This window comes from Rhea americana, unplaced genomic scaffold (genome assembly GCF_003343005.1).
Source record: "Rhea americana isolate MKP2758 unplaced genomic scaffold, rheAme1 scaffold_12, whole genome shotgun sequence".
Classification (NCBI taxonomy): domain Eukaryota; kingdom Metazoa; phylum Chordata; class Aves; order Rheiformes; family Rheidae; genus Rhea; species Rhea americana.
The window spans coordinates 8,962,455-8,989,391 of NW_028185261.1; the positions used below are offsets into that span (position 1 = coordinate 8,962,455).

Genomic DNA, 26,937 nt, shown 5'->3' on the forward strand with positions numbered 1-26,937 from the left:
CTGACCTCCATGGACTAACATTAGAGCCGTGGATTTAGGATGTCTCAAAACTCTCTCTGATCACCTAGAAATGTTTTTCTCTTGTCATCTTCCCCCCAGATCACCCTAGATAAGACAGGATCTGAATCATGTTAAAATCATCTCTTGCTATTTTACTACTACTTAAGTATTTCTCATCCTAAATCTCACTTATTTAAATATTACATCAGGCAGTTTCAAGTCTCCAATGACCTTCTGTGACCAGCATTTATGTCACAACCTTAGTAGTAAATAATGCCAACTATACTGGCTGGTATTATTTATGGCAGGATGAACTGTGGATCCCTCAAAAATAGTATAGGAATAAACATATTCTCCATAAACATCAGTATTTAACCACCTACACATCACAACTAAATATGTTTTCCACTATCCACAAAAACATTAGACAGTGACAAAACACCATGCTGGGAACAAAAAGAATTCAGCAAAACAAAAAAATCCATAGCTAATATTTTGCATCAGCTTCTACATGCTCTTCTTCCCAGTGACTTGTGATTTGGTTTAGGATGCAATTGCTTCTCACACCATGAACAGCATTTTCATAAACCCTTCACAAACCCAAGCAATCATTCAGATTTCTTGGCATAGCTCGCAGCCTAAGTGAAGACAATATGACACACTGAATCTCTCGAGCTTCTCTTTTCACACGTCATGACGAAGCAAGCCATCATAAGCTTCCACAGGACTGCTAATTCTCTAGAGTTTAGTGCTTTGTGTCTGCAGAAACAAGGTGTTTTGGGAAAGAAAAGCTTTTGAATTGTAGAGCACTCAGCCTTTCCTCTCAGCAATCTGCACTTCTCATTCCCAAATATAACTAAAAATGATACTTCTACTAATGGGAAGAAAGAACTATAAAATATATGAAAGATATATAAAAGGCCAAAATCAACAACATTCACTGAAAGATGCACTTGACATTTCAAATGCAAATGTTTGTGTGCACAAAAATATTTTTAGAAAAAAAAATATGAACTCAAATTTGGATTTATTTACAGAAAGTGATTTCTATCTGGAAGGGCAGCGCAAGCTCACTCCATCACATACCTACAACTTTTCTGCATATGATGTACAAAGATCTCTTGCAGTAGTTATTTCTCGAGCTGATAAATGTGTAATTTCACCTTCCAAATGATATGCAGAATCAGTCCCCTGCAGTCTAAAACAAAGATGGCAAAAGGAATAGATAATTCTAGAGTATCTGGAATAGTCACCCTTACCTAGTTAAGGGTGACAGGAAAGGAGGTAAAAAGACTGCACAATTTTTCCCAGTTGACACTCAGAAGCCCCCAAGTGGATCCTAGCACGTGTTGAGCAGGACTGAAGAATTCACCAGTTCGAGAAGCTGGTAAATGCATCTCCTCAGCAGGCTTTTATCAGCCAGCTGCATTGCCAAATTCTCTCTCCTCTTACCACATCCACTCATCAAACAGCTTGCTCTGAGTACCTTCTTGTTTCAGTACTTCTGCTACTTGCTTTCTATTAAACAAAACTTTCTAAAATTGTCTTCATGTGCAATAACAACAATTTTTAAAATGATTTTCTGTCATGAACAAGTTGGGCAGTCTGCGGTGCTATGACAGTTTATAGGTTTATATACATATATGGCAGTTAAAGATCTATAAGTGTTGTACAAGCCTGGCTAATGCTCCTGTTTGTTGGTGGGTAACATATTTCCTAGTGACACTACTCAACATATTTTGAAGTCATTCTATCAGCATATTAAGAAGAATATATAAAAAGATAATGGACCCATTAGAGCACCCCAGATGCTTGATAACGCTTTGGTGAAGCAAAGTAGCTGCAAACCCATTAGCTTGATAGATGCGTTGTACTTTTCAATTACAAAGCCAGACCACAGCATTTAACCTAGACATTTGCATCTGAGAGGTTATTTGTGAAATTATTTTATTAAGACAGACAACATGCAGCTGTAAACTATAGGTTTGCAAAACTGTAGGTTTTTCCTTAAGGAGATAGTGCTGAGACTTACACTTAGAGAACCATATCTTGTAATGAAAGTCTGAGTTGTATAAAATTACCATGTGTTTAAGAGACTAGTAAAAATTTCAAGAGACAGTTAAAAAAAACAAACAAAAAACCAAAAACAAGAACAAAAAGCAACACACACGAGTTCATCCCTGGTGGCAGTGCAATGCTCTGAGACTTCTGTAGAACTGAGCCACTCAAGAATACTCTGTTTTCTTATGGTATGTAACTTCAACAAAGCTCCAGGTTTTCCAGCATTCTATATTCTGATATTACAGCTATTCAGAGGCATACATGAAAGCAGTTAATAATTACACTTGTCATTATGTATTTACCTTATGTAATTATAGCTACTACCTTTAGCTTTTTTGCCAGAAGAGTACCTCTGACTAATTTTGACAAGTTGATGTTTTCYATCCCACTTGTCGAAGGAAAAGCGTTTACTGCYTTTTAGAGCACATTACTGAAACCGCCTGCTGGAAATTCCAAATCATTTTTCCTTTGAAGGATGCACTGTGTCACGATGGCTTGCTTTACTGACATATAATATGCTCCATTACCGCATTTGGCCCACAGAGGGAGACAGAGTCAATTTTAAATAATAATAAAACAACAACAACTCTGTACTGAGTGACGTGGAGGTACAATGTCAAGCGCAAAACCAGATGTTTAATATAGTGATATTTATGATCCTACACTGCCTACTGGAAAAAAGTTGCATTCAAAAAAACCCAGCAAACATCCTCCACTTTCCACTCCTGCAAATACTGCTTTTTTCCTGTAACTTAGTACATGCATACTGCATCAAGGTCTCAAAATTACCCCTGAAAGTTTGCAAATTGAGTTCTTGCAGCTGCAGATTTTTTTTTTTTATATGAAATATAATTCACAGGGATAAGATATACCTCCAGACAGACAAAAGTGTACATGTTCAAGTCATTTGGTGCCATTATGGGTGGATGGTGAAGAAACCTTTTGCTAGTGAACTYCTCTCACTACTGCTACTAAAATCCTGAGAGAACGACTAGCTTACTTACTAAATTTGCTTCTAAATACAAGAACACAATAAAATTCCACAGGATGACTGAAGGAGCAGAGCTCCTTCCAGACAGATCGCTGGAATAGGCAGGGCGAGAGCACCCTATCTCCAGTCTCCCCAATGCGTAAGGACCATCTTCATGGTATTTCAGTCACTGCGCACAGCAAAAGAGGCAGAAACCCAAGCAACAGAAAGGGAAGGCCAGACTAAAGTCTTTACCCAAGGACCTACCTTACTAAAGACCACCTCCTCGCCTCCCCCATAACTGCTGCGCTTTTCTGAAGCTAATGCACGCGCAGTGTATTGGGGCGACTGACCCTTGAGAGTAAAGTTGTCTTCACTAGTCAGCTCTGCCTTGGTGTACTTAATAATGCCATAGCTTCTAAGCACTGCCTAGGGAAAGCCCGGTGAGAAAAATCTCATACCATATTTTCTCTAACAGAATAAGGGAGAGTGGGAGACAAGTTTAATTTTAATGTAACAATAGACATGGTAAAGAACGCCTTCCTGCTCAGTTCTGAGTGAATGGTTAGGATAACATTTACTTTACTGTAGTAGAGGAAAACGGACACATTTTTAAGATTTGGGAAATTATTTTGGCTAAACCCACATAAACTTTCTTGTTTCTCTCCTCTGTTTTCCACTTGCCATTCAGGTAGTGTCCAGATATAAACCTTCTCTTGCTGCCATTTGCCATCCCACCAGTGGATCTGTTCAGGCATAATTTATTTTTTCTTCAATTCATTTACTAACACAAATAGTTACCAGAAAAGTGGCTGAAGCAGATGCTTCATCAGCATGCATCAGCAAGTGCAAAACTAGTACAAAGTTCTGGTATAAAACAATAAACATAAGTTTTGGACACGGCAGAGTAATGGGAAAGGGTAGGGGTTTGCTTCCTTACTGTCTTGAGGCTACAGATTCCCAGGGAAAAATCTAAAACTCCTCACAAAACTCCTTATTTAAGTCACATATAAGATAACAGCAGTTAAAAATTGGAAAAAAAATGAGTAAGATTTGAACCTAAAGCAATGTTTCCCCATGTTAACTTCTGTCATTATTTAATTATTTAATAGCTGAGACTATCAGCAGGCAGGAAAAATGAGAAGCCTGTAAGAAATATGTAAACTGAAGGGAATACAATTTAATAAAAAATGGTCCTGAACTACTGATAACACATCTGCCTAACTGCCAAGCTTCTTTTCCTTGCTACATTTAGAATTAAGTGAAGCAGAGTTACAACTCGTGGACTTTTACAATGTAAATTTTTACATTGTTCTAAAGGTTATACCTTCATTCTAAATTAAATGAAGACATAGCTATCTTCCTCCCAGCCACGCCTCTCTAGTGAATGAGTCCAATTCAATAACAGCAATTCAAAGCACTAGTCCAACTATTATTAACCTGCTCTAATATATCAAGCATACTCAGTGCTAAAGTTCAGCTGTGGAAAATATGACTGCTTCATTCATCTGAACTGCAAAATATGAAAGGTCTTTGAACTACAAAATATGAAAGATCTTTGACTCCTGGTAATAGAGCAGCACTGTTCTAAATACCTTGAATTTAGGTACGAATGAGCTTTTTTTTAAAAAAMAAAAAAACAAAAAAAAAAAAAACCTGCCCAGTGAAAAACTTTGGGAAGTATTCCCTCTAGCTCTGCCATTCTTAAACATACGGCACTGAATGACTCACATCATTCAGAAAGTTGAGCTCCCAGGAGCATAACTACTGTGATGAAGTCAAAACTGACAACCTGCCCACAAAAGGACATGAGCTCTGACAGTCCGTTTCACTGGCCAGAGCAATAGTACCATGTAAACTATTAAAGATGCTGTGTATGGCTCAGTGCACGCTTAACTCTCCAAAGATCTGATTAATTAGAGAGCATTTACTTACTACATTTTTGCCAGTGGTTATTAAATATCCCCAGCCGGATTCCAAGCAAATAAAGTGAAATCCAATTCTAGATATATTTTAAATTAGTGGGTCGCTTTCTCTCCCTGTGCTTATGTCAAGTTTGTCCTCATTGTCYGCATCTGAAAATCCTGTTGCCATCAGGGTCCTATTACTGCATTAGGGGTATTACTGATGTTCTTCATTTGCTCGCTTCTTTCCACAACCTTCTGTTTTCTTTCAGCCACAAAAAAATTCTGCCAACCTGCTTAGCTTTGTCCTTTTTTGCCTGATCCAGTTGATTATCTTAACTTCAAACAACTCACACAATAAATTATTTCCAATGCAGACTGATCTTAAGAATTCTCATATTCCAAAATGCATTGGTTCTTCCTTGTCGATGTACATTGAAGTGCTACAGTCATCTGAAATTCAATCTCTCCACTGACTTTGATCTTTCTCACAGCACGATTCATGATTTAAACCTCAGATGTCCAAAGCACACACTTTATCTCTTCTAAGTGCCCTCAACTGTATTTATGCCTTTTTGAAGAAGTGTCTGAAACAAATTCCTTTTCCATAGGTGGAATCTAACTTTGGTCTTACTGGAAACCCTTTCTACTCACAATACTTACTTTGAAGTGTAACGTGGTAACCCTTTTTCACAATTGTATCCCTTGGGAGCTGCTCTGGCACAAYTGTTCTTTCCTGCTTGCACAGAGAATCAGATGTTGTTTGATTTAGCACCTAATGCTCATTCTTACCTTCAGGGAAAGCAATGAAAGACTGGATTTTAACATCCAAAATTATTTCAGCTTAACAATTTTCACCACATACAGACACTGACCAATTTGTTTTCTAATTAAAGAAAGAATCAAGAAAAGCACACAGTGCCCAAATCAATTTTACAGCAAGTACAGCCTGCCAAAGGCATGCTTCGTTTCCCTCCAGACTGGCATGCACACTACATTAGCCCTCTCGTAACAGCRCAGTAGAACACCAAATACCAGCGCTGCTTTAAAAGGACTCCAGAGTGGACTTTGACATTCTTCATTTAAATGAGAGTATTTCTGTCATTTCAGGTTGATTAACTTGGTGAATAACAAAAGTAATTATGCAGTTTCAATAACAGATAGAACAACTACCTTTCAGCTACAACATAGGAAAGAAACCTCACAACCAGATACGGACTCACAGTTGTTTGTCTGGCAGCACCCAAAATCTAGATATGTGCCTAAACTAAATGCCAGCTCCAAATAATCCAATAGTGAATGAGAAAGAGAGGGCACTGCAAGGGATCTGAAGAAATCCACATGCTTCTAATTCTTGTCACACAGTTATTTTCCACTGTCAGTTCCAATATAAACAAAGGTTACAGAAATTTCACAAATTCATGTTTTGGTACCTCAGGTCTAAAACCAGAATGGTTTAAGCCCAGTCTACTTAATGTCATTCTCAGAATCAGACCGTTGAATGTACTTCAAACAGCAGTGTGACCATTTCTAAGATACTGTATTTCTTGTATTATTCCATTCTGCAAAATAACCAGAAGCACTATCTTCGAGGAAAAGTAGACATAGTAAGTGCAAAAGCAGGAATGGAAATGACAGTGATAAATGAAAATGCCAACCATTCTGACCCAGCTCATTTTTTTCTGCTCCAAACCACGTATGTAACATGCAACATGTTCTATGAATAACTTTGCAATAGCTGAGAAACTTCTACAACAGAATCAACTCTATTCCACTGCTAGAAAGACTGAAAGTGTTGATAGCATTGGACATGCTCAGTTTTGCCCGTAGGATTGATAGCTAGTCCCTGTACACTAGATCCAACTCATCTGCAACATGCAAAGCAATTTTGGCCAGAAACATATTCTGTTAGCATTGAATTTTTCAGGTGTTCTAAAGGTAAGCACAAAATAAACTAAAATTTCTGTTTACTGTTCATCCTACAACAGGTTTTGATACTTGTCCTCATGTCCTGTAGAGGAAGCAGACATGATTACTGCCATTCAACACCAATATAAATGTCTTTTTCAGAGTGGCAGCTGCTGGTGTTTTGCAGAAGATTTTTTTCTAATGCAATCCAGATTCGCCAAAAATGATTTATATCTCTGACGAATCTTTGAAGTAATATAAAACTAAAAAGTTTTAAAAGTACCACAGGTACCAACTACTAATTCAGGGACTTCTGCTATCACAGTTGGCCTTGGAGMTGAATAGTTTCTGGGGGAAGAGTTATTGTCAGTACTGTAAGCAGAAACGATGTTCTTTTAAAATTTCCATCACAATAACAATGAAAAATAAATTTGTTCTTTATTCCTAATGATGGTAGTAGCCAAAAGACCTCATGAAGGGTGTCTCTTTGCACTGTCAGATTTGTATGAAAAAAACTGAAATTATTCATCTTTGCAATCAAACTTTTTTGTTATTTCCTCCAGAACAAAATCACTACTAAAACCTCATTTAAACTGCAGCATGACCTTTATTTTGAAATATTTTGGAAAGAATTTCATGAGTCAAACAAAAATCCAGAAATCTAAATAAACACACTCGACACCTTCTTATTTGCTGGTTTCAGAAATCAAGCATTGCTTAGGGATCAGTACAGGAAGCAGTGAATTCAGCTGGTACGAAGGAGAAGATGACCCTGTACAAGAATCCTGCCAGAGGCATCTTAGAATTCAAGGGTTCTTATTCAACAAGAAGTTTGAGCTATCATATTTGTAAACATGTGGCTTTGGGGGAAGCATGCTGATACCACGGTGTCAGTGTTACATACCAGTTAGTATATACCTATACATACTATAAGAATATATACTTAAAATTATTAACCTGTARCCTAATCTACAACAATGTATGAACCACAAGGCAGAATGTTTACAGCACACTGTCACTGCAGGTTTCATTTCTAACAAAATATTTCCAAAATTGTTTTCCATTTATTTTTTCATTCCTCAATCCAACACCAACCAATGGAGTGACATAAACTTGCTTAAAAGCACAGTCAGCATTCTTCTCTTTTTCTAGCAGCTTTATTTTACTGCAAACACAGTATCATGACTCAGTAGACACACTAACCACAGATATGGTACAGCTTCCCAAATAAGTAAAGCAGTTAACATTTTAACTTTAAAACTGGTCATCAATCTAGATAGAACCTTGTTTCAGCAATATGTAGACAGAACCAGTGACATTAGGAAAAGAAAACCATTCACAGTCACGCTACACTTGCATATCTGAACAGTTCTTTGAAGAATCATCATCTTCGTTGCAACTCAACCACTTTGCCATGAAGCTGCCAAGATGATTTCAAAAACATCCTTAAAAAGAGGACTCAATAAAACATCACAACCAGCATGAGGCTTTTGAAAAAGCTACAGTATGCATCTCCTCCTATAGTGTGATTATAGTGAAAAGCTGCTGGACACTGAAGACAGACTCGCTGGTTTCAAAGAATCAGCATCTTGGATTGCTTCCTCACCACATYAAGAACCAATCAATCACAACACCAGCTGACATTTGTTTTAGTGAATCTCTAGGCTACACAGTATGATCTCAGTAAAGGAGAGTCCAAAGTATCCCTATCCTCACTAGCACTTTGGAAATTGCAATGTACAAAAATGAATCTCCTCAGATTTGTTTTCTTCATTTTCAGAGAACTGAAAAGAACACACAACCTCCAGAAAGATTAGGGACTTTCCTGTGCTTCTGCTGAAACACTACTGACATTGAGAGCTAAAGCAAGGTCATTCCTATCTGTGTCTCTGARGGAAAACGTGTTGATACTGGGTAAAATGATCATGGTAAAATGATGGAATAAAGAGAGGAATGAAACAGGCAGCCTTTCTGTAGTCCTCAAGTATATGTCAAACCAACAAACACAGAGGATTTGGAAATCCACTCCCAAAAATAAGCAGCTCAGGTTAAGAAGCTGGGGAGAAGCAGCACAATGATCTGATAAAAAGTAGTAAAAGGAGTAAACCCTGAAATAAGAAATAGCTGGGGATTATAAAAGAAAAGGAAAGATGACAGTCGTTACAAAATTAAGTTTCTTCCCCAAATGGTTCTGACACTCCCAGGACCAACATGCTCAGGGCTGTACAAAATAGAACAAAGAACTAACCATGGACAAACAGGACACAAAGCCAAACCAGCCTTTCCAAGAGGATCACAACAATAAAACTCTGCCYCTTCCTAATAATTCATCCTTAGATAGACAAGGAAAGAAAAAAATCCATGAGATTTCCATGGACAGCCTTGAGATGAAGACACTAGAAAACATAGAGCAGGAAGAAACTACTGGTGATCACATGGGCCTTTCTTCTGAAAGATCAGTCATTCTTTTCRAGGCCACACAAATTGCATTAGGAAAAGAGAGAAACAAACAGGTAACCAACCAAATSTGTACTCTGCACTGCTCTATAGAGCTATAATCCAGTTCTCATGGGAATGGTTAAGAAAAAAAAACAGCATCGCTCTATCAGAAAAGCCTCACATATACCTGCGAAGTTAGAACCTTCCTCGTTCATTAGACAGACAAAGTAATTTGTGACAGAATGAAATTGCTTTAATGAGTCTGTGTTGGGAAGTGTTCGTAATTTATACCGAGCATCCTTCAAGCCTGCTGAAGCCATATACGGCTGAGAAAGAAATAGATGAACAGAGAACTGTGAAATAAGTCATTCATAGTGAATAAAACATATACTTGCTCTTTAAAATAGGAACAGCTACTCATTTCAACCTTAACTTTCCAATCACAGAGAGGGCTCTGGGATACTACTGCCAGAATATAGTTTTTATTTGTTTGTCTTTAAAAGAGTTTGCATTTAAAGAAAAGAAGATTTAATGGTGGAAATGCACAGAGCAGTACAGCACATTAATACTAACTCCTTCTTTACAGGAAGCACACGAGTTATAATGTTATTTTGGCCAAAAGTCTTAAAGCATAACTAAGCAGTCCTGAGATACAGATGAGTAGAGCACAGAGAAAACTCTAGCTGGCAACAATGCCTCATGGAAGTGTTGTCTTTAAAGGTCAAAGAGAACAGATGGCCATGGAGCACTGCTTTGAGAAAGAACGAGGTTTTGAGGTTTGTGCAAAAGCAAATCTGAACGATGATACTCTTCACAGCAACAGACCACAGAAGAACACCCAAAAAGTTAGGGCAGTTATCAGCAAAAGATACTTCCACTATGCTCTACCAGTAGTATATAGTGCCAGCCTTCCCTCTTGCAGGGCTCACGTTCTATCCACACGTCCTCTACCCACACGCATGCCATCCTTGCTATCCTCTGAACAAACAACACCAAACACACCTTAGGAATTGCAAAGCATTCAGCATCTGCTGTCACATTGGCAACAGCAATCTGCTACCACTCTGGGTCCTGGCCAGGAATATTTCTTCTCTTTTTCTACCTTCTTCAGCTTAGTTCACCTACTTGAGTCTACTCACAACTGTGTTCCTCCTAGGAATTCTTCCTATCAGACAAATAAGTGCCTGACTTTTAAACTGGTGGCACACTACTGCCCCTGTTTGATGTACTCACTTTTCCTAGACATCATAGGGCTAGAACATACTCCCAGATATTCAAAAAGAAGTAATACCATGCCTAGGAAAGTAATCAAATAGAGACAAACATCTAATKCTTGGCTTTCTGTATTGCTCATATTCACATGCTGCGTGGCTCATCACTCCACTTCAGTTTGTATCAATCAAAATTCTTACCAGCATTCAAACTGATAACAGATATTTCACTTTTTATACAAATTAAGACAGAGTGTACGACTATCTTCAATGTTATCACAGTAATTTAAATTAGCCATCTTAATTATCATTTATTAGGGAAAAATACAATTCCTATACTGTTTCTTGCAACAAATAATATATATTATTCATATACATCCCTCTTGCATTAGTTACCTACCTGCATTTTGGTTTTGGCTTTTCTAATTTATATTTATATTAAATTCTATGCATTTAGAGCTTGCAACTAGGTAACAAAAATACAACTTTATAGGCACACAACACATTTTCAACATATTGCTCTCTACGATCTAGACGTAGCCAGAGCTACGTATGTGTGCATTTTCGATCTATCTAAACATACTATAAGATCCTTTGTTTTAGCGTAAGAGAGCCTTTGCTCTCAATATAGTGTTGGTTAGAGTGCTGGCTCTTGGACAGCATTTGCAGCTGGGAAGTGTTGCTCGTCTGATGAAATAACCACTCTGAAAGAAATCCATATTTCAAATCAGAGATTATAGCAAAATTAATTGAGACAGAAAAAAAAGTGACTTAGTTTTCTGCAGACTGAGCACCTATAGCTAAAGGCTCTACAAGCAACTAGCCCTCTAGAAAAATCAAGCTACAATTTRCTATTTGGTTCTGGCTCTACGGAGTTTTAAACCTCCAGCTGATAAAACATGCTTATCCTGTTTTATCAGTATAATTTCCAGAGTTTCAATTCAAATTCTCCATTGCACCCTGCAATTTTGTTGCTGATCCTCCCCAGACTCATAGGGTATGTTTACTTTCAATATGAACTAAAGGTTGGCAATCCACCACTTCACAAGACTAGACTGCACTTAAAATAAATGTAGGACACTGCATATAGTGAGGCTATTAAAGAATTTAATACCCATATAGCTGAAAAATTAACAGGAAAATGAATAGATGAAAACTGTGGGGGGGAAAAAAAAAAAGGCAAATGGGATACCACTCCAGCTGAACATCACTTCATTCCTGTGTCCCACCTTTGACTTATTTCCTGCAGGGGTATGAAGTCAGAATATTCATCACAGAAATGCCTCATTTTCCCAATTACAACTGTTTTATGAGCACATTTACTCTTCAGCTGTGGGTATCACCAACCTATTTACTTCTTCAGAGAGTAACATTCTCCATAGTCAAGAGATGTAGAAGAACTACATTACAAAAACAGTGTCCAACAGCAGTAATTGCAGTCTGAAGTGATAAATTCAATGCATTTCAAACACAGATGGTCTGATTTCAGGCTTTAAAATTCCTGAATATAAGCAATTCAAAATGGCATTAACAAATATTATACTAATCTCCCAAGACTGTCACATCTGCATATACTGCTGATGGTATTCTGTTCCAAAAAAAGGCAAAGAATGCAGCCAATTCAGCTAAGTAGCTAAATGGAGCATCCTCACTTGCAARAAAAGTATTAGGAAGCCAGGCTCTCTCTAAACATGCACAAAAACTTCAGGCCACTAACAGACCACTTCATGCTGTCACACAGTAACTGGCTAACTTAGTGGTTAACTCAGGCATGAGAAATGTTTCATTCTCTTCCTTTGGAGCATCCTACAGTTTCAAAAAAGAGGAACTATGGTAACAGAGAAAATAACATTCTACTTAGATTTTTCTAGGGTAGAAGGAATTTTTTTCTCTCTCCAGCTCTCTCATACATTTATGTCACTATCAGATTTGGGCAGTCAAATTTACGCTCTGTTGCTTTACTCTGTTTCAAAATACATTTGCACCACTAGCATTTGCTATTGAACAATTAACAGATTCAGTCAAACAGTTCCGATGTACAGGGATTATTCCTTAGGAATCAAGATAAAAATCTGCCACTCAATCAACTGCACAAAATGGAAGTTTGTTACACCTGTTTTTTCTTTCTTTCTTTTTTTTTTTTTAACACAGCTACATCATCATCTTTTCTTCAAGAATGAATTTGAGAAAAAGCAAGTTAAAAGTGATTCATTCATTCAGGCAGATGGTCCTTTTTCCAGTAGGATACCTACATGCAACTTCAGATTCCTAAGTCTCAATGTAGACTTCTCAAGACTCCCACTGAGGTGAGTTCATGATCTTTTGTGAGTTTGTGATTCTCAGGGGCAATGGACAGAKGGAAAATTAATGTGAAAAGTCACCATATGCCATCTTCCTCTAGAGAAGCCTCACTTCCTCAATGTTTTTAAAGCTTTTTCATTCCACAGAATTATACAGATACTGCCTAACACCAAGAACCAGGCTATATAAAACAAAAATCCTGAATTCTTCGTTCTGTTTCTTTATCATTGAAGCTAATGATAATATTGCCACTGGAATTTAATGGGAACACAATCAGACCTTTAACTAATAATGAACCAATCTGCCACTGATTTCATTGTGAATATTGCCAAAGCAAAAAAAACTTTATCGTATTTTGTTCCTATGTTAGTGATAAATAAAACAGAGGGATAGTGTAGTGGTTATCACATCTGCTTTACAYGTTGAAGGTCCTAGGTTCAAGCCCCAGTGGAACCAGCACCAAGAAATCGTTGGGAGGTTAGACCAGATGATTTCCAGAGGTCCCTTCCAACCTTACTGATTCTGTGAAAACAGTTAGTTTCATGTCACTGTAACTTAATGTTTTCTTGGCATCATTACTGGTGTGATGTTCTGCAAAGGAATGTTTAGTAGACATGYAAACTGAACAAACTGTCAAAACAAGCTGAAAAAAAAAAGACTCAGCTGCAGTCAAAAAAGGGAAAAATCTGCATATACAAGATCAGAGTGGAAATAAAATTACTTATCTTCTTTTATACTTCAAATTTTAGTGATTTATAAAGGTATRAAGAATGCTGCAATACATTTATTACCCTAGCAGTCTTCTGGGCATGCAGAGTACTATGCTGAAGTACTCTATGAAGACCTAAGGGTTTATCATTATTTCACAATCATACTTCACACTGATGATGACATTTGAAGCCAAATATCTTGTATAAGAGTCACATCACAGATAAATGTGGTCATAGCTCTTATAAGTCAGTATCTAGCACTATCTTGTCATGAATCATCTACAAAGGTGAAAATTTTTTTCAATACAACTATGGCTTCCGTGGGTACAACTCATGGAGAACACTGGTGTTGTAGTAGACAATTTATCATTGCCTTCACTATTAGCTAATGAGGAAGTAAAAATAGATCTTGTAAGAAAAAAACCTCACATATTCTAAGCGTCTATGTTCTCTACTATCCATAATACTAAACATCATGTTGGTACCTTATTTCACCACTTAAATTATAAAGGACAAACATGGAAAAGAGTTAAAAAGAAAAAAAAAAGTAAAAATACAAGCAAACCTCACACTGTGGTTTCATGCATACAAGTTATGAAAAATGTGTCAAATAGTCAAAATTTCAAAAAGTAATCAAAGTAGACATTTACTCTGTGGCAAGAATCTCAAGATCTTTTAAAAGAAATACATAGCAATTTTAACAGGCTTCACTYTAGATGAGCCATGGAAGCAACTAGGTGAAAGGACTGGCTTCAGCCTATATTGTCAAAACGTAGCTGTTTGATAAACATTTCTTTCTAAAGCTTGAAAACTGAGATGGAATCATCACATTGTGCCAAGGACAGCGGAAGTGAGGCATAGAAGGGAAGGCGAATATTTTGGATTAAAAGTTTTTTGTGTTTGGCCACTCCAGCCTTAGCCCCAAATCATTTAAACCTGCCATGGCTAATGGTACGTAATGGAGCGGGCCATGAGTAATGAAAGAAAGCTTCACTTTCTCTCTGAAAATTGCTGTCTCAATCCATTTCCTTACCTAGGATAATTTTTGTTATCAAATCTCCTCTGGAAAATGGTAACATTTGATGGAGGAAGTGAACTGGCTAGAACTCTGAACTATACTTACACTGATCTCCTCTTCTTATAAAGTATCATACAAATGACAGAGGTAACTTCCAGTGGTAATTACAGTGATGTAGTTCATCTAATTCAGTACATTAGCCACAAGACGGAAGAACAGGACGGACAGTTCTATACCCCTGAGCTCAGTGGAGACCCGGGTTTAGCGTGGGAGCAGAGTAYGTTTCTAGCGAAAAAGGGGAGGGGACGATAAACCTCACTAACTTCTTAACCCTTGCTATATACTCATTACCTGGAAAGTTAACTCTTCACTTTCATAACATAGAAAGCTCTGATTTTGAAGACTTCAGCAAAGAAAGCATCTTTAGGAAGCAGAAACTCTCATGGCACTGTATTACTTGGATGTCACTATTCTATCATTTGGTAATACTGTAAGACAGCTAAAATTCGAAGTGTAAGAGGACATTAAGCAGAAGCAAAATTTTTTTGCAGAACATTTGTTATTTTAAAAAAATCAGAAAAATTTCATCTTCAAGAGGCTCTGACATTAAAATGTCATTAATTACTTCTCTAGTGACAGACAGGAACAGCAAAACCCCTAATAAACTTAAAGCCTTGCAGCTGCACAGTATTCATTTACTTGTTATTTTGATGTGAAGGAGACTAAAAGGAAAGGCTGCAGGTCTGCAGGAGCTGGGAAAGGGAGGAACGTCTAATATGATAATTAAACAGTAATAAACAATAAACATTAATTTTTTTAGTGGAGTGTGCTAGTCTCTCAGGCATATCTGTGAAGAGACATTTTGTAGGTATGATTCAACAGGTGGCTGAGTAACTGGAAGGCTGTAAGCCCTCCCTTTGTATGTGGCCTATTTGTGAGTAATAAAGTACCTGCCCTGCCTGCTTTACTCCCCTACAGAAGACMGAAGCACTTAATTCTCTCACTTCACTGTAACTGAAAGTTAATGCAAGGGGCATTCAATTCAGTTATATTGCAAATATTTATAAGAGATATTAACTATTAATCTGCATCCTGCAGTTAAAGACACCTGCTGCCTGAAAAAAAGGCAGCTACCAACAGCAAAAGTTGCATTTTTACTGTTTCTGCCATGAGAAAAAGGGAAAATTTTTGCAAAAACATAGGTCAGGTTTTGACCTTTGTTATGACTTCGCATTATGCATCAGAAATGTAGCTTTCATTAGAAAAGGACAAAACCCAAGAGAACATTTCTCTAAACAGACATGGCTTTCAGGGAGAAGAAAGTCTTTAGATCTTCAGTGATGCACTCAACAATTATATGAGGCAAAAAGAATTGATATATCCTATCACACGCACATGTTACTCCAAATAATTACAGGTTGCTTTATTGGGTGCAGAAATATTGGACTACTATTAATGTATTTCTTTTATCTAGATTAGCCATTAACTGCAGTAACAGAACACAGACAAGCTTGCCATGGCATATTTAAGAGATATACAGTTGTTCTGAATGACAGCTTTATTTGCTTTCATGTGCTTCTACAGGGAAGCGAGAATCAAAGCAGAAACCTTAAGTACATTCCTTCTTGTGAGATGCTGTAGCAAAACAGATGCAGTTTTAATGCAGTTAGTTAAATACATCCTAAAAATAAATTTTTGTCAGCATGTGCGCAATGCTGACATTCTCATTTACACTTTGAGAACTGAAGAGTTGATAAATCTGTTAATTACTGTTTATTAAACTTGGGTACATCTTCCAAAAAAGCCAGATAAACTTGTCAGCTCTGCAAAGTCACCAGAGACCTAACGACATTTTTTGTAAGCTCTAGTGGAGCACGAGGAACCACAGATATCCTCCCTTTTGCTGGAACTGAGCTGATGCAGTTATATTATTATAAGCCACAAACAGGGAAGGCGGAAGATGAAGTACCACTGATWTATGCCTCATTGGCACTATGTGAAATGTGTTTCAGAAGAATCTATTCCTTCATTGTATTAAACATTAGCTTGGGTTTTAAGAAAAGTCACAATGAATATTTCAAATGTGGTGTTATGCTGATGGCGTATTTCATTCTTCAAGTAGGAAGAGGCAGTAACATTTTCTCACACCCTCTCAGTCAGCAAGCACGTGTTGCTCTCTGAYGGAATGGGCCTCTTAGATTGCCATTGTACCAAGGGTTGCTCTCCCTCCTTCTCAGTCTTCCAGATTAGGTCTCTACAAGATGATCTTAAGGAGATCTTGTTATTTGAAATGATGCAGATCTCTAGCATGCCATTAGCACAGCAARGCAATGCTGACTGAGTATGAAGTGAACTTTGTCTCCAGAAAAAACACTTTTTCTGAAGGGATGATCTTTAAAATTTGTAAGAGAGTTTATTACGCTCAACTGACTCTATTCTCTAGCTTCCTAAGGAAGGGTTTAGCATTTCTTTGCAATTCTTCCATTATGAAAAACAGGATAAATTAAAAAAAAAATAAATAGATCAGCCACTTTGGTACTATAGTGCAGCTGGAAGTATTATAGATGAAGCTCTAAAAGAAGTGTCTCACTCTAGATTTTGGGGTCTGACTTTTATTCCTTGCAAACCTATATCTGCCTCCTAAGTGGACCTCAAAAAGCCTGGTTCTGATTAGCAGCAAAAAGCCTATATTTTCTTGCAGTTATACTATGATACTAGGGAGATAGTGTAAATAAATACAATCAAAATTGTGACTGTTAATTTACATCTCTACTCACATGAAAGACCTCAGCATACAAGCAGAATATTGCAATAATGACTACAGTGTAAAATTGATAGGAAATTCCTTCACAATGTATAAAAATTAATAAAAAATATATACAGTACATAATGAAAAAGATTTCCTTGAAAAATCAAACTCTTTGAAAGTTTAATTAAAATCAGAAATACAATACTGATTCTTGTTAAGCCTGAACTACCTATGCCACTATTTAAAAACACCAAAAAAGGAGGCTATGGGAGCCAGCCCTCTTCAAACTGCAGTAATATGCGGAAATAGGAGGAAGACATCCTGCACTTCACAGGTCAACTTAGCCTTTAGAAATGGCTCACAATGGCTTGTAATGAAACATTCATCTACTGTATTCTTTTTAGTCTTTAGAAAAGCTGGTACTCACAATTTTTCAATAGACACTTTCTTTGTGTTATACAGGAAAGCTTCTACATTGTTACTCTGAGGCTTCAGTTTAGGTAGCGAGTTCCAAGAATGTTTTCTTCATTCAGTTAATTCAAAGCTGAAAAACTGAAAAATAATTATCTTCCCTACCCTTACTCTCATGAGCAAGAAAAGAAGAAAACAAAAAAAGGCTCCTGGAAGAAAAAAAATCAGTAATTCTGAAACCTTGAGAGAGGTCGGATCAGGCTCCTAAAGGAAGTTAGCTTTCTAATCCTTCTGAAAAAAGATCTGATCTATGGCCACCCAAGTCCAATCCTTCCCAAAGGATTAATCACTTTGTTTTGTACAAAAAATGTTTTTAAGAYATCAAATATTTTGTATAAAGAGTTTTCTCAAATTTCAACAGCTTTACAATATATTTAATTAAAAGGCAAATCTTTGCAAAAAATTCTTAAAATAAAACATCTTGAAGTTGAAAAGCAAAACAAAAGTAAACTTGATTTACCTAAATCAGGTTTTGCTATTTACTGGCTGAATCATGATGAAAAAAGTGATTTAAATCACTGATTTGTAAGAAATCATGCTGTTTCCCAGAATTCTGTGATTAGCTGAAAATAGATAGTATTGTGTATTTGCCTTATAAACTAGAAGTATTATAGGCAAAATCGTCAAAAAAAAAATATAGATTTTTCTTTCTTATTCTACTRTACCCCAGCCACTCTTATTATCAAAATCAATTAGAATAACTTGATTTCAAATAGCAGACTTTTCTGCACTGAGCCACAGGACTCTAGTAAGTCAAAAGCAACCAACCATGGAGCGTGGAGTGTTTAGCACAGTGGTAGCATTCACCTAACTGCCTATCATTAAAATTATTTCCAGATTTCATGCCACAGACACTGGCACAAGCAAGGGCAGAAAACAGAAGATAACASATCACGAGCATACAGGGTGTTAACGGATGAACCGCACACAGCGTGTGTGCGTCGAAGGAGATGGGGAGAGGTTGCGCGCTCTGGGCAGCGCAGCTCTGCTTGGACGGCAGGATCTCACCGGGCCCGGCGCAGACCTCTGGCAAGCAGCTGAGGACGGCTCTGGGAACYTCTTCCCTCCACTCTCCCTGCAAGCACATCAGCTGCCCTGCTGGCCCCAGGTTCACTCAGGTGACCTGAGACAGCCTCCAGGATTGCTACACTGACCGTAAAAATGATGCGTTTTTCTTCAATAGTTACTTTTAGTTATGAAACTCAGAAACATTGAGAACCCATTTCCTCGTGTCAAACTTTTGTCCAAAATAAAGAAGATAAAAATTACATGAACACATTGAAATCTTCACATGTTCTAATTCCATATCTCAGAATTACAATAAATACTGCCTGACAATAGCCACATGGCAAAAACCATTTGCACCATAAATCCATGTTATTGCCGACTACTTACCATGCCAGGGTTAATGGACCTAGGCCAGGGCATTTAGAGTCATCCATACCCTTCTCTGTTTTAAAGTGCCAGAAACGCAACACATAGGAAACTCCATGGAAGTACATCAAAGAATTAGCAAAAAAAATAGTTTTAACACTAACAGATTCTGCTGAATATTAAAACGCAACTTCTGCCAGAGGCATTTAAGTAAGGACAATRTATAAATTGAGATTAATATTTTGATAAGCTTAACTACCAGCCTACAACAGAAAGTAATAAAGCAAACTAGCCATGTTGCTATATCAATGATTTTTTTTTGCATTAAATATCAATGAGCATTTATATTCCCTTCCAATGCAAGAGGCAATTCATTTTATGAATGCAAATTAAATTTTAATTTTTATTCTCAATGAATATTGGTTTTATGTCTGTGCTCTATATTATATGAAAGCATAATACAATAATAGAAGTGCCTACCTTTTTCAGGAATCGTACTCCATAGGTAAATATATAAAGGTAAAATGTAAATCTCCACCTGCAAAAGGTACAATAGATTAACTCCAGGATACCAGACTTACATACTTTGCAGTGTAATACATAATTTCTTCTGACACTGCCAACTCAACACACTCAGGTCACATTAACAAAAGTTGAAGCAAATTTTGATCTGGTTTTCTAAGGCTTTTATTATAATGCATTGTGCTCAGCTGCCTTATTTCCTCCACTTGTCATTATCACCATGAAAATACAGCTAATTCCAGTATAATATCACAGGAAAAAAAAAATTTCTAAGGATAATTAAGCTCTCTTAAACTATCAAGATAGTAGAGGGGAAAAGGACAATTAGCAGCCTTATTGCAGGGAAGTTCACTTGTTCACCAGCCTCAGGGAAAAGAGGCCAAGACAGTCACCATCACTTCCTCTGACGATAACAAGAAAGCTTATTAAGCTTTCAGCAGGTAATGTTGGATTGCTGCACACCAAAAATAGTCTTTTGTAAGGAAGAGTATCACTTACAGGGAGCTAGAGTTCTGTATGGCAGATTCTAGCACTTCACTTGTSAGAGCACTGACACTGCCCTTCATTCACTCATATAGAACAAGTAGTTAAAACAATCCCTCAAAGAGTTTTCTTGTTTTAAAAATCTCCCCAATATCACCTTTATTCCACATTTTCCAAGCAAAATTCATAACATAGTTGAGGACATTTGCAACTTGCTGCTGAGTGATGCAGAATTCCACAGAGGAGTTCAAAGGCATTCATAAGTATTTGAAATATATTAGAAGCTAAGTTTTAGGTAGTGTAATTCAGGAATTTCCCAGTCTGCACAGTTCTCAGTTCACAGTATTTGCTTCAGCTATCATCTCAGAACATTTAAAAGTCTTTTCCTGAAACATGCAAATTCAAAAACAGATTCTGCAGTCTAACATTCCAGCCGTGCCCTAAGGTACTGCCACCGTTGCAGATCTATGGTAAAACTACAGATTGCCCCACAAGAGAATTCCTAGAGATTCGCAAAAATATTAGAGTTAAAAGCTGCCAGCCATTATGCAGGCCTGCCAGAGGCTATCCAATTGCTCCACCTGTTCAAGCGCTACAAAGATGATATACACATATAAGTATATAGTAAAATACACTATTTCTCTTCTTTCCTCTTTTTCCCAGCCCTCTCAAGCAAGTTTACTTGGACTGAGCATTAAAAAGGCAAAGCAAGTCTCAGAACTGGCTGGTAGCCATAGCTGATCTAAGTGTTAATATTACAATTTAAAAATACTACAAATATGTACACTACTACAGAAATTAGTAATATTGGTAGAAAAGAATAGCTCATTCCTGATGAATGACATCCACAAAAAACTATTCAACTAACTTCTGGTTTTATCAAACTATGATAAAGAAAATTTCAGAATGAAGGAAAGTCAGAATTGCCCCCTAGCATCTTTGTCATAATTGATCTGCTAGTTTTGACAACAGCAGCTCTACAAAGGATTTCCCATTGCTCTGCATCAGGCAGCTGCCTTTTTTGTGTGGGCTCCAAAGGGAAATCCTGTCTGGTTGAATACTCAGGTTGGAATCTCAGTCCCATGCAAAGAAGTCCAAGCTATTTCCCATATTATTTTGCCACTACTTGTATTTGGTTTATTGTTGTAATTAGCACTGGAACTTCAACAGGTCAATGTCAAACGGATGAATTCAAGAGGATCTGGGAGAAAGCTAAGTGTATATTTTTATACAGTAAGTGCATACATCTTTTCTGACTAGTTAAGTAACTTTGTACAACACATACATTGCACATTAATACTATATATACACCTAAAAGCCACAGGCTCAACATCTGGAGATGCTTCACTTGTARCTTTTTAAATCTAAGGGGGGACAAAATACAATGTAACTAGATGCTTGTTACATACAAATCAATGTACACTGAGAGCTAGAAAATCTACATTAAATTAAATCAACAGTTAAGATCATATACAGAATAGAATGAGTGACATTTATGAGGCATTATAGCTGACGAAATAGATTTACAACAAATGGAAAAAAAAATTAAGGGACACTTATTATCAGCAGCTTCAGCTTTAAAGCTAGGAAATACAAGAGTCTACCTGTAGCTGTCAGCTATGTGCTATCAGTAATTTAATTGCAGATTCCCCTATAAGCCTTTGCACAAGGTCACATACAGATCACACTGTCTCTAAAGCACACCAGGAATTGAATTAGCACTCAATTCTCTGCCTGGTTACCTACCTTGCTGCAGGGAGCCAATCATCTAAAACCATATTGATGCTCTATCGGCATATGAGCAGCAGCTAACTTCCCTTCAACTTCCACTTTTACTCAGTAGCCTAGTAGTAAGGCTGGACACTTCTCCAGACTTCAGAAAAATCTATTTTTCCCCCCTCTGTCACATCTCTCACACACTCTTGAAGGGTTTGTCACCCACAAAGTTACTGTATGTGTCTACGTATGTATGTGTAGAACCATCTCTTCTGATGAAGCTGTCCTATGTAGCAGAAAATGCTGCACAAATGAGGAGGAAGATGAGAGAAGAAATAGACTGGAACTAGGTTGTGAAGCTATGYAATTTACTCGTGATCATCCAGACAAGGACAGAAGATAAAAGACAAATACATTTTGTGCTGAGTGGATCCAGCAAAAGTCCTCCAAAAACAAACTCCCCATTCAGCTGTCTTAAAACTCTATCTAATCCATCATTCACACTCTATAGTATGTATCTCGTTATTCCTCTATTTTGGATCTCATTGCTGCCCACTGATGGAGAGATGCCAGTGGGGGAAAAAAAAAGTTATGAGTAGGAATTGTGTCCACTCACAGTACAGCCAACTGTCCAAAGCACCATAGTGTTTTGGGAACTTAGGTAAAATGTTCCTTCTCTCTGCACAGGACACCACAGAAGAGAAGACCTCTTTAGTAAGTGTAAGGCTGTTAAGTCTCCTTCCCAAATGAATTCACACAGTGGTAGTTGATCAGAGAGGTTCYTGGTTAGAAAAAGGCCTGAGCCTGCCAGCAGTCTGAACAGTCAAAGACCCTGAGGAAGGGTAAATGCCTGTTCAGCAGCATAAGCCCTCAGTAATTTCCCTTCTCAGATTGTGTTCAAGGTCCTTTTGAAGCATCAGGAGCTCATGCTAGAGTTCCTCAGGTCACTGCAGACAGCTGTTGTTAGCATYATCATTTGTTCCCTGCAACACCAAAAGTAAGAAACTGTTCTAAAGCAGCAGTAGCAGAGCCCAATARACTAAGAATAGCAAGGTAAGGTTTGTTTTAGGATATATTTTGCCTGCTGCCCCCTCTCCCGCCAGCTATATTTACTATCCTACTAAAACAACACAGTGGTAGCCACGGGGTGAAGCACCCCATTCTGGGTGCCTTCTACATCAATTCACATTTAAATTAAAGAAGGAGACAGCTGAAGCTGCTCTGGCTTGTGACGATTAGCTCTGGCAATCAGACATGAAACACTACCAGTCTGTAGTATAGACACACAAAATTTGAATGACCCAGATACACTCAATAAAGTGCACTGCTCGAAAAAAAATCCTAGGTTAATTTAAATCTGGATGAAACCACTCAAGGAGCAAACATTCTGGAAGACTCCATCTGTCTGCTCTCAATAAGGTTCATGAGCTTACCGTCAATCCTGCATTAAGATGCCTACAAGGCTTCCCATTAGAACTGGTTTGTGTCTGGTCTGCTTGAGCCTGGAATGAGTGAKTTCAAGTGTGTTTACACATGAGTGAGCTCAAGTGTGTTTACACATTGCCCCTCAGGCACATCCTTCAGGTTACACAGGTGCTTATCAGCCTAGTTGTTGTGTTTCAAATATGGAGGCGATGCACTACTGAAAAGGGTTAAACTAAAAAGTGACACTCTAAGAATAGAAAATCTTTCAAAGAAAAGTGTTAAAATAAATGCTCTAAAGCATTGCACAAGTGAGGCAACAGATCTGACCGCTCTTGTTCAACATGGGCCTTCTTGATCCAGAGCACAGACAGAATTTCTTAACCTCTCAACCTTTTCAACTTTAAGCCACTAAAGAAATTTTAAAGATGCTCCAGCATGATGCAGAACATTAAGATGACAGAAGAGCTAAAGAGCCTCTGCCAATTTATCTCATTTACCCAGTCGTGCCCAATTCAGCAAAAACTATTTAAGTGCCTGTCTTAAGCACTTAAGAGTCACACACTGACTTCAGGCCTATCCCCAACCATGCTGACTTTATCACACAGCTGAATTGCGGCCTTAAAATTTTACTCCAAATTTCTGTTCCACAAGTGTGAAATTAAACTTCAGCTAACAAAAATAAATCATTTGAGCAATGAACAAAAGCAACTCTACACACACGCTGCAGAGCTTGACACATTTGTCAGCTCTCTGTGTCAGAAAGATGCCCTCCTCCCTATGAATCTGCTGTCCAGTAGAGACAGCTCAGCGTAGGCAATCTCTCAGGAAAAGAGCCTTAGGTTGATAATTGTGAATTAAAATACACCAAATAGCTTATAAGTACGTGGTGGAGCATGATTAAATGGCATATAAGATTGGAGAGAAACAARATCTGTCTCCCCCTGCAGTTTATCCTTTCTTTTCTTCTGTATTAAAGTCATTCAGCCAGCCTCTGAAAGTTGCAGCTTGTGTTGTCCGTGCACTCACACCGAACAGCAACACCAAGCTGCTGGGCTGCGGTGAGGCAGCCGTTAAGCCGAGGCTGCGCAGGTCCTGGTGATGCTATGGACAGGTGCCTGCATCCTGCCGCTGTGTTTGCCTCTCCCCCAGCAGCTGGTAGCAACCACATATCACTGCTATACTTCTTGCTCCTGCCAGCAGAATCTTTAAACATTATTGCATTATGAAGTGAGGTGTGAACAATCATAAAAACATGTTTTGGTTAATAGCAATAGTTAGAAGCAAACTCCAGTAAGGAGTAACCCCAGTRTTAGACTGACTTATTCCGCTGCTGGGCACAAATGTCCACCTTGAGCTGCAGGTGCCACCGAGGCTGCCCCACACACGTCCCAGAGAGTACATTCATCTCCTGCTTCATGTCAGTGCTATGGCACAAACACAGCCTGTACACTGCAGCAGCTAGCTCCACCACCCCAAAGCCAGCCTCTGCATTTCTGCCTTTGCCAGTGACCCCCAGAACACGTGTGGATACACCTGCAGAGCCTCCTCTCCAGCAATAACTCAGGCAGAATACATCCACTTCCGAATGCACGCACTGCTTACGGCTTATATGCTACCAGTGCTTGTAGACAGCAATGATTTGCAGGGGTGCAAACTCTTCCAGTGGGTTTTGACAAGCAAACAAGAAACAGAAAAAACAAGCAATAAGAAATTAAAAATATAACAAAGAGCCATTTTGCTCCCAGCATTTTAGCTGTTAATTACAGAAATGCTTTCTCAATTGATTTGCTACAATCACTACCACAAACAGTAACATAAGAATGATACAGTTCAAAATAGTTAACATTAAGCAGTTCTAGAAGAACTCATGTTTAGCAATTAGCCATGGACTCATCACAGTGTCTGCTGTCAAATAAAGTAGCTTTCAATACTTTGGAAACTGCCAATCCTTTAAGCTTTTTCAATTTACTACAGTAAAATTTTAGATTTACTACAGTAAAATTTTAGATTTACTACAGTAAAATTTTAGATTTGGTGTTTTCAGCTACCCTTTGCTGAACTGGCTGACAGACCTCTGGGCTCAGCCAACCACGCACTGAAAGCTAAACCAAGTCTAACACAGACTCCAGAAGTACGCAGCCAAGCTGCTCTGGCTCCAGAAAAGTTCAGAGCGCTTGAACTGCAATCATGCAGTTTGTTCTTCCTTCATTTAAATCCCCCCTGCTGCTTGASTGAACCAGGCTAGCATACAGCATTGCTATCGCAATGGTTAGCAGAGATTGTGGGAGTGTTTTTGCTGCAATGATTTTCTACTGCTATGAACAGGCACTGTGAGAGCTCAAAGGAACATTTCTGAGGCTGATCTTAAACAATACTGAATTCCTACTTCTTTTAAGGGGAAGCAGTGCTGAATTCCCCCTATTCTTACTATGACTTCAAGTAGTCCATATTTTATGCTACGTATTTCTGACCCTCCAAACACAGTTTCAGAGCTTTCACCCTTCCAAATCCACTGAGGAGGACTGAATGCAATTAATGTTGTTCCTGACATGGCTAAAGGTGCACATTCTTAACAGCTGATTATGTTACTAGGTGTCCAAGACATTTAGAGCATGGTCCCAAAACCATGCAACTCTGCAAACTTTTGAATTATTGGAATCTGTGACATTGCCTACTGAACAATTTTAGCTCCCATTTTAGGTTAAAAAAATTAGGAAATGAACTATGTAAAATATACAAGAAAAACACCATAGAAAAAGAATGCTTAATTCATCAAAAACTTAAGAGGACTACTAACATCTTAAATGTCTAATGGTCTCACAAATTCATACTTAACACCTTTGTACTGTACCACAAGTTTTGATCTTACAGACATAGCCTTTGCACAAAATTCTACTTCCATATTTCACATGGGAAAATTCACTTGATATGTTTCACTCTACTTTGGGCAATCATTTTGTTTCAAACCAGTWTCAGCACCCTTATCACCCAACTACAAACACATTAGCGCTATATCAATGCAAGCAAAGTAGCTTCTGAAAAATTATTTTTCTTTTTTTGCCTTCCTTGATCAAAGCCCTACCGCACAAACAGTAAACACTGCACCCTACAGAAATCTTGGGGAATCGCAGTGGACAAACTATAATACTTCGCAGGCTATACCACTGTTTACAAGGATTAAGCAACAAAATGCCATGTTTGTTTGAAGCATCAGCTTTTTAAGGAATTAAGAAAATCAAAGAGCACTAATTCTTTTCCAGGCAGTGCTCAAAATAAAACAAGGTAAAGATAATTTGATAACCCATGTGGCAGACTTGGAACACTCTTCTTGAAATACAGAGATGTATGTTTTCACACTAAATTTTCAGASATAAGTCCTGAAGAATTTCTATTCCAAGTTCAATCTTAGACCCAGGTCCGTATGTGCTTCAGATCACTGAAAACCCCAAAACAGAGCAGATGAGAAATGCAGCTAGCCTGTATAACAGTCCCATGGCATGTTTTGCACTGGTTCAGAAAGCAGGCAGAAATGGAACTGTACTTTGAACAGACCTCCACTATCCTCCATTAAATCTTTGCTTATCTTAGTTTTTTGTTAACTAGTCTCATACAGAGCTGCAAGCATAATAATGCATTTGCCACTGCAGCAGCCTCACTGTTCCAATTTTCTGCCTC

General features: G+C 37.9%; 1 protein-coding gene across 2 annotated transcripts in view; it reads right to left on the reverse strand.

The window, feature by feature from the left end:
• Positions 1–26,937, reverse strand: part of CERS6 (ceramide synthase 6) — a 131,660-nt gene that overhangs the window by 42,785 nt on the left and 61,938 nt on the right. For both annotated transcript variants that reach the window (XM_085323591.1, XM_085323581.1), the window contains exon 4: positions 19,597–19,654. In XM_085323591.1, the coding sequence (XP_085179717.1) occupies positions 19,597–19,654 (58 nt within the window). The remainder of the gene's footprint in view (positions 1–19,596; positions 19,655–26,937) is intronic.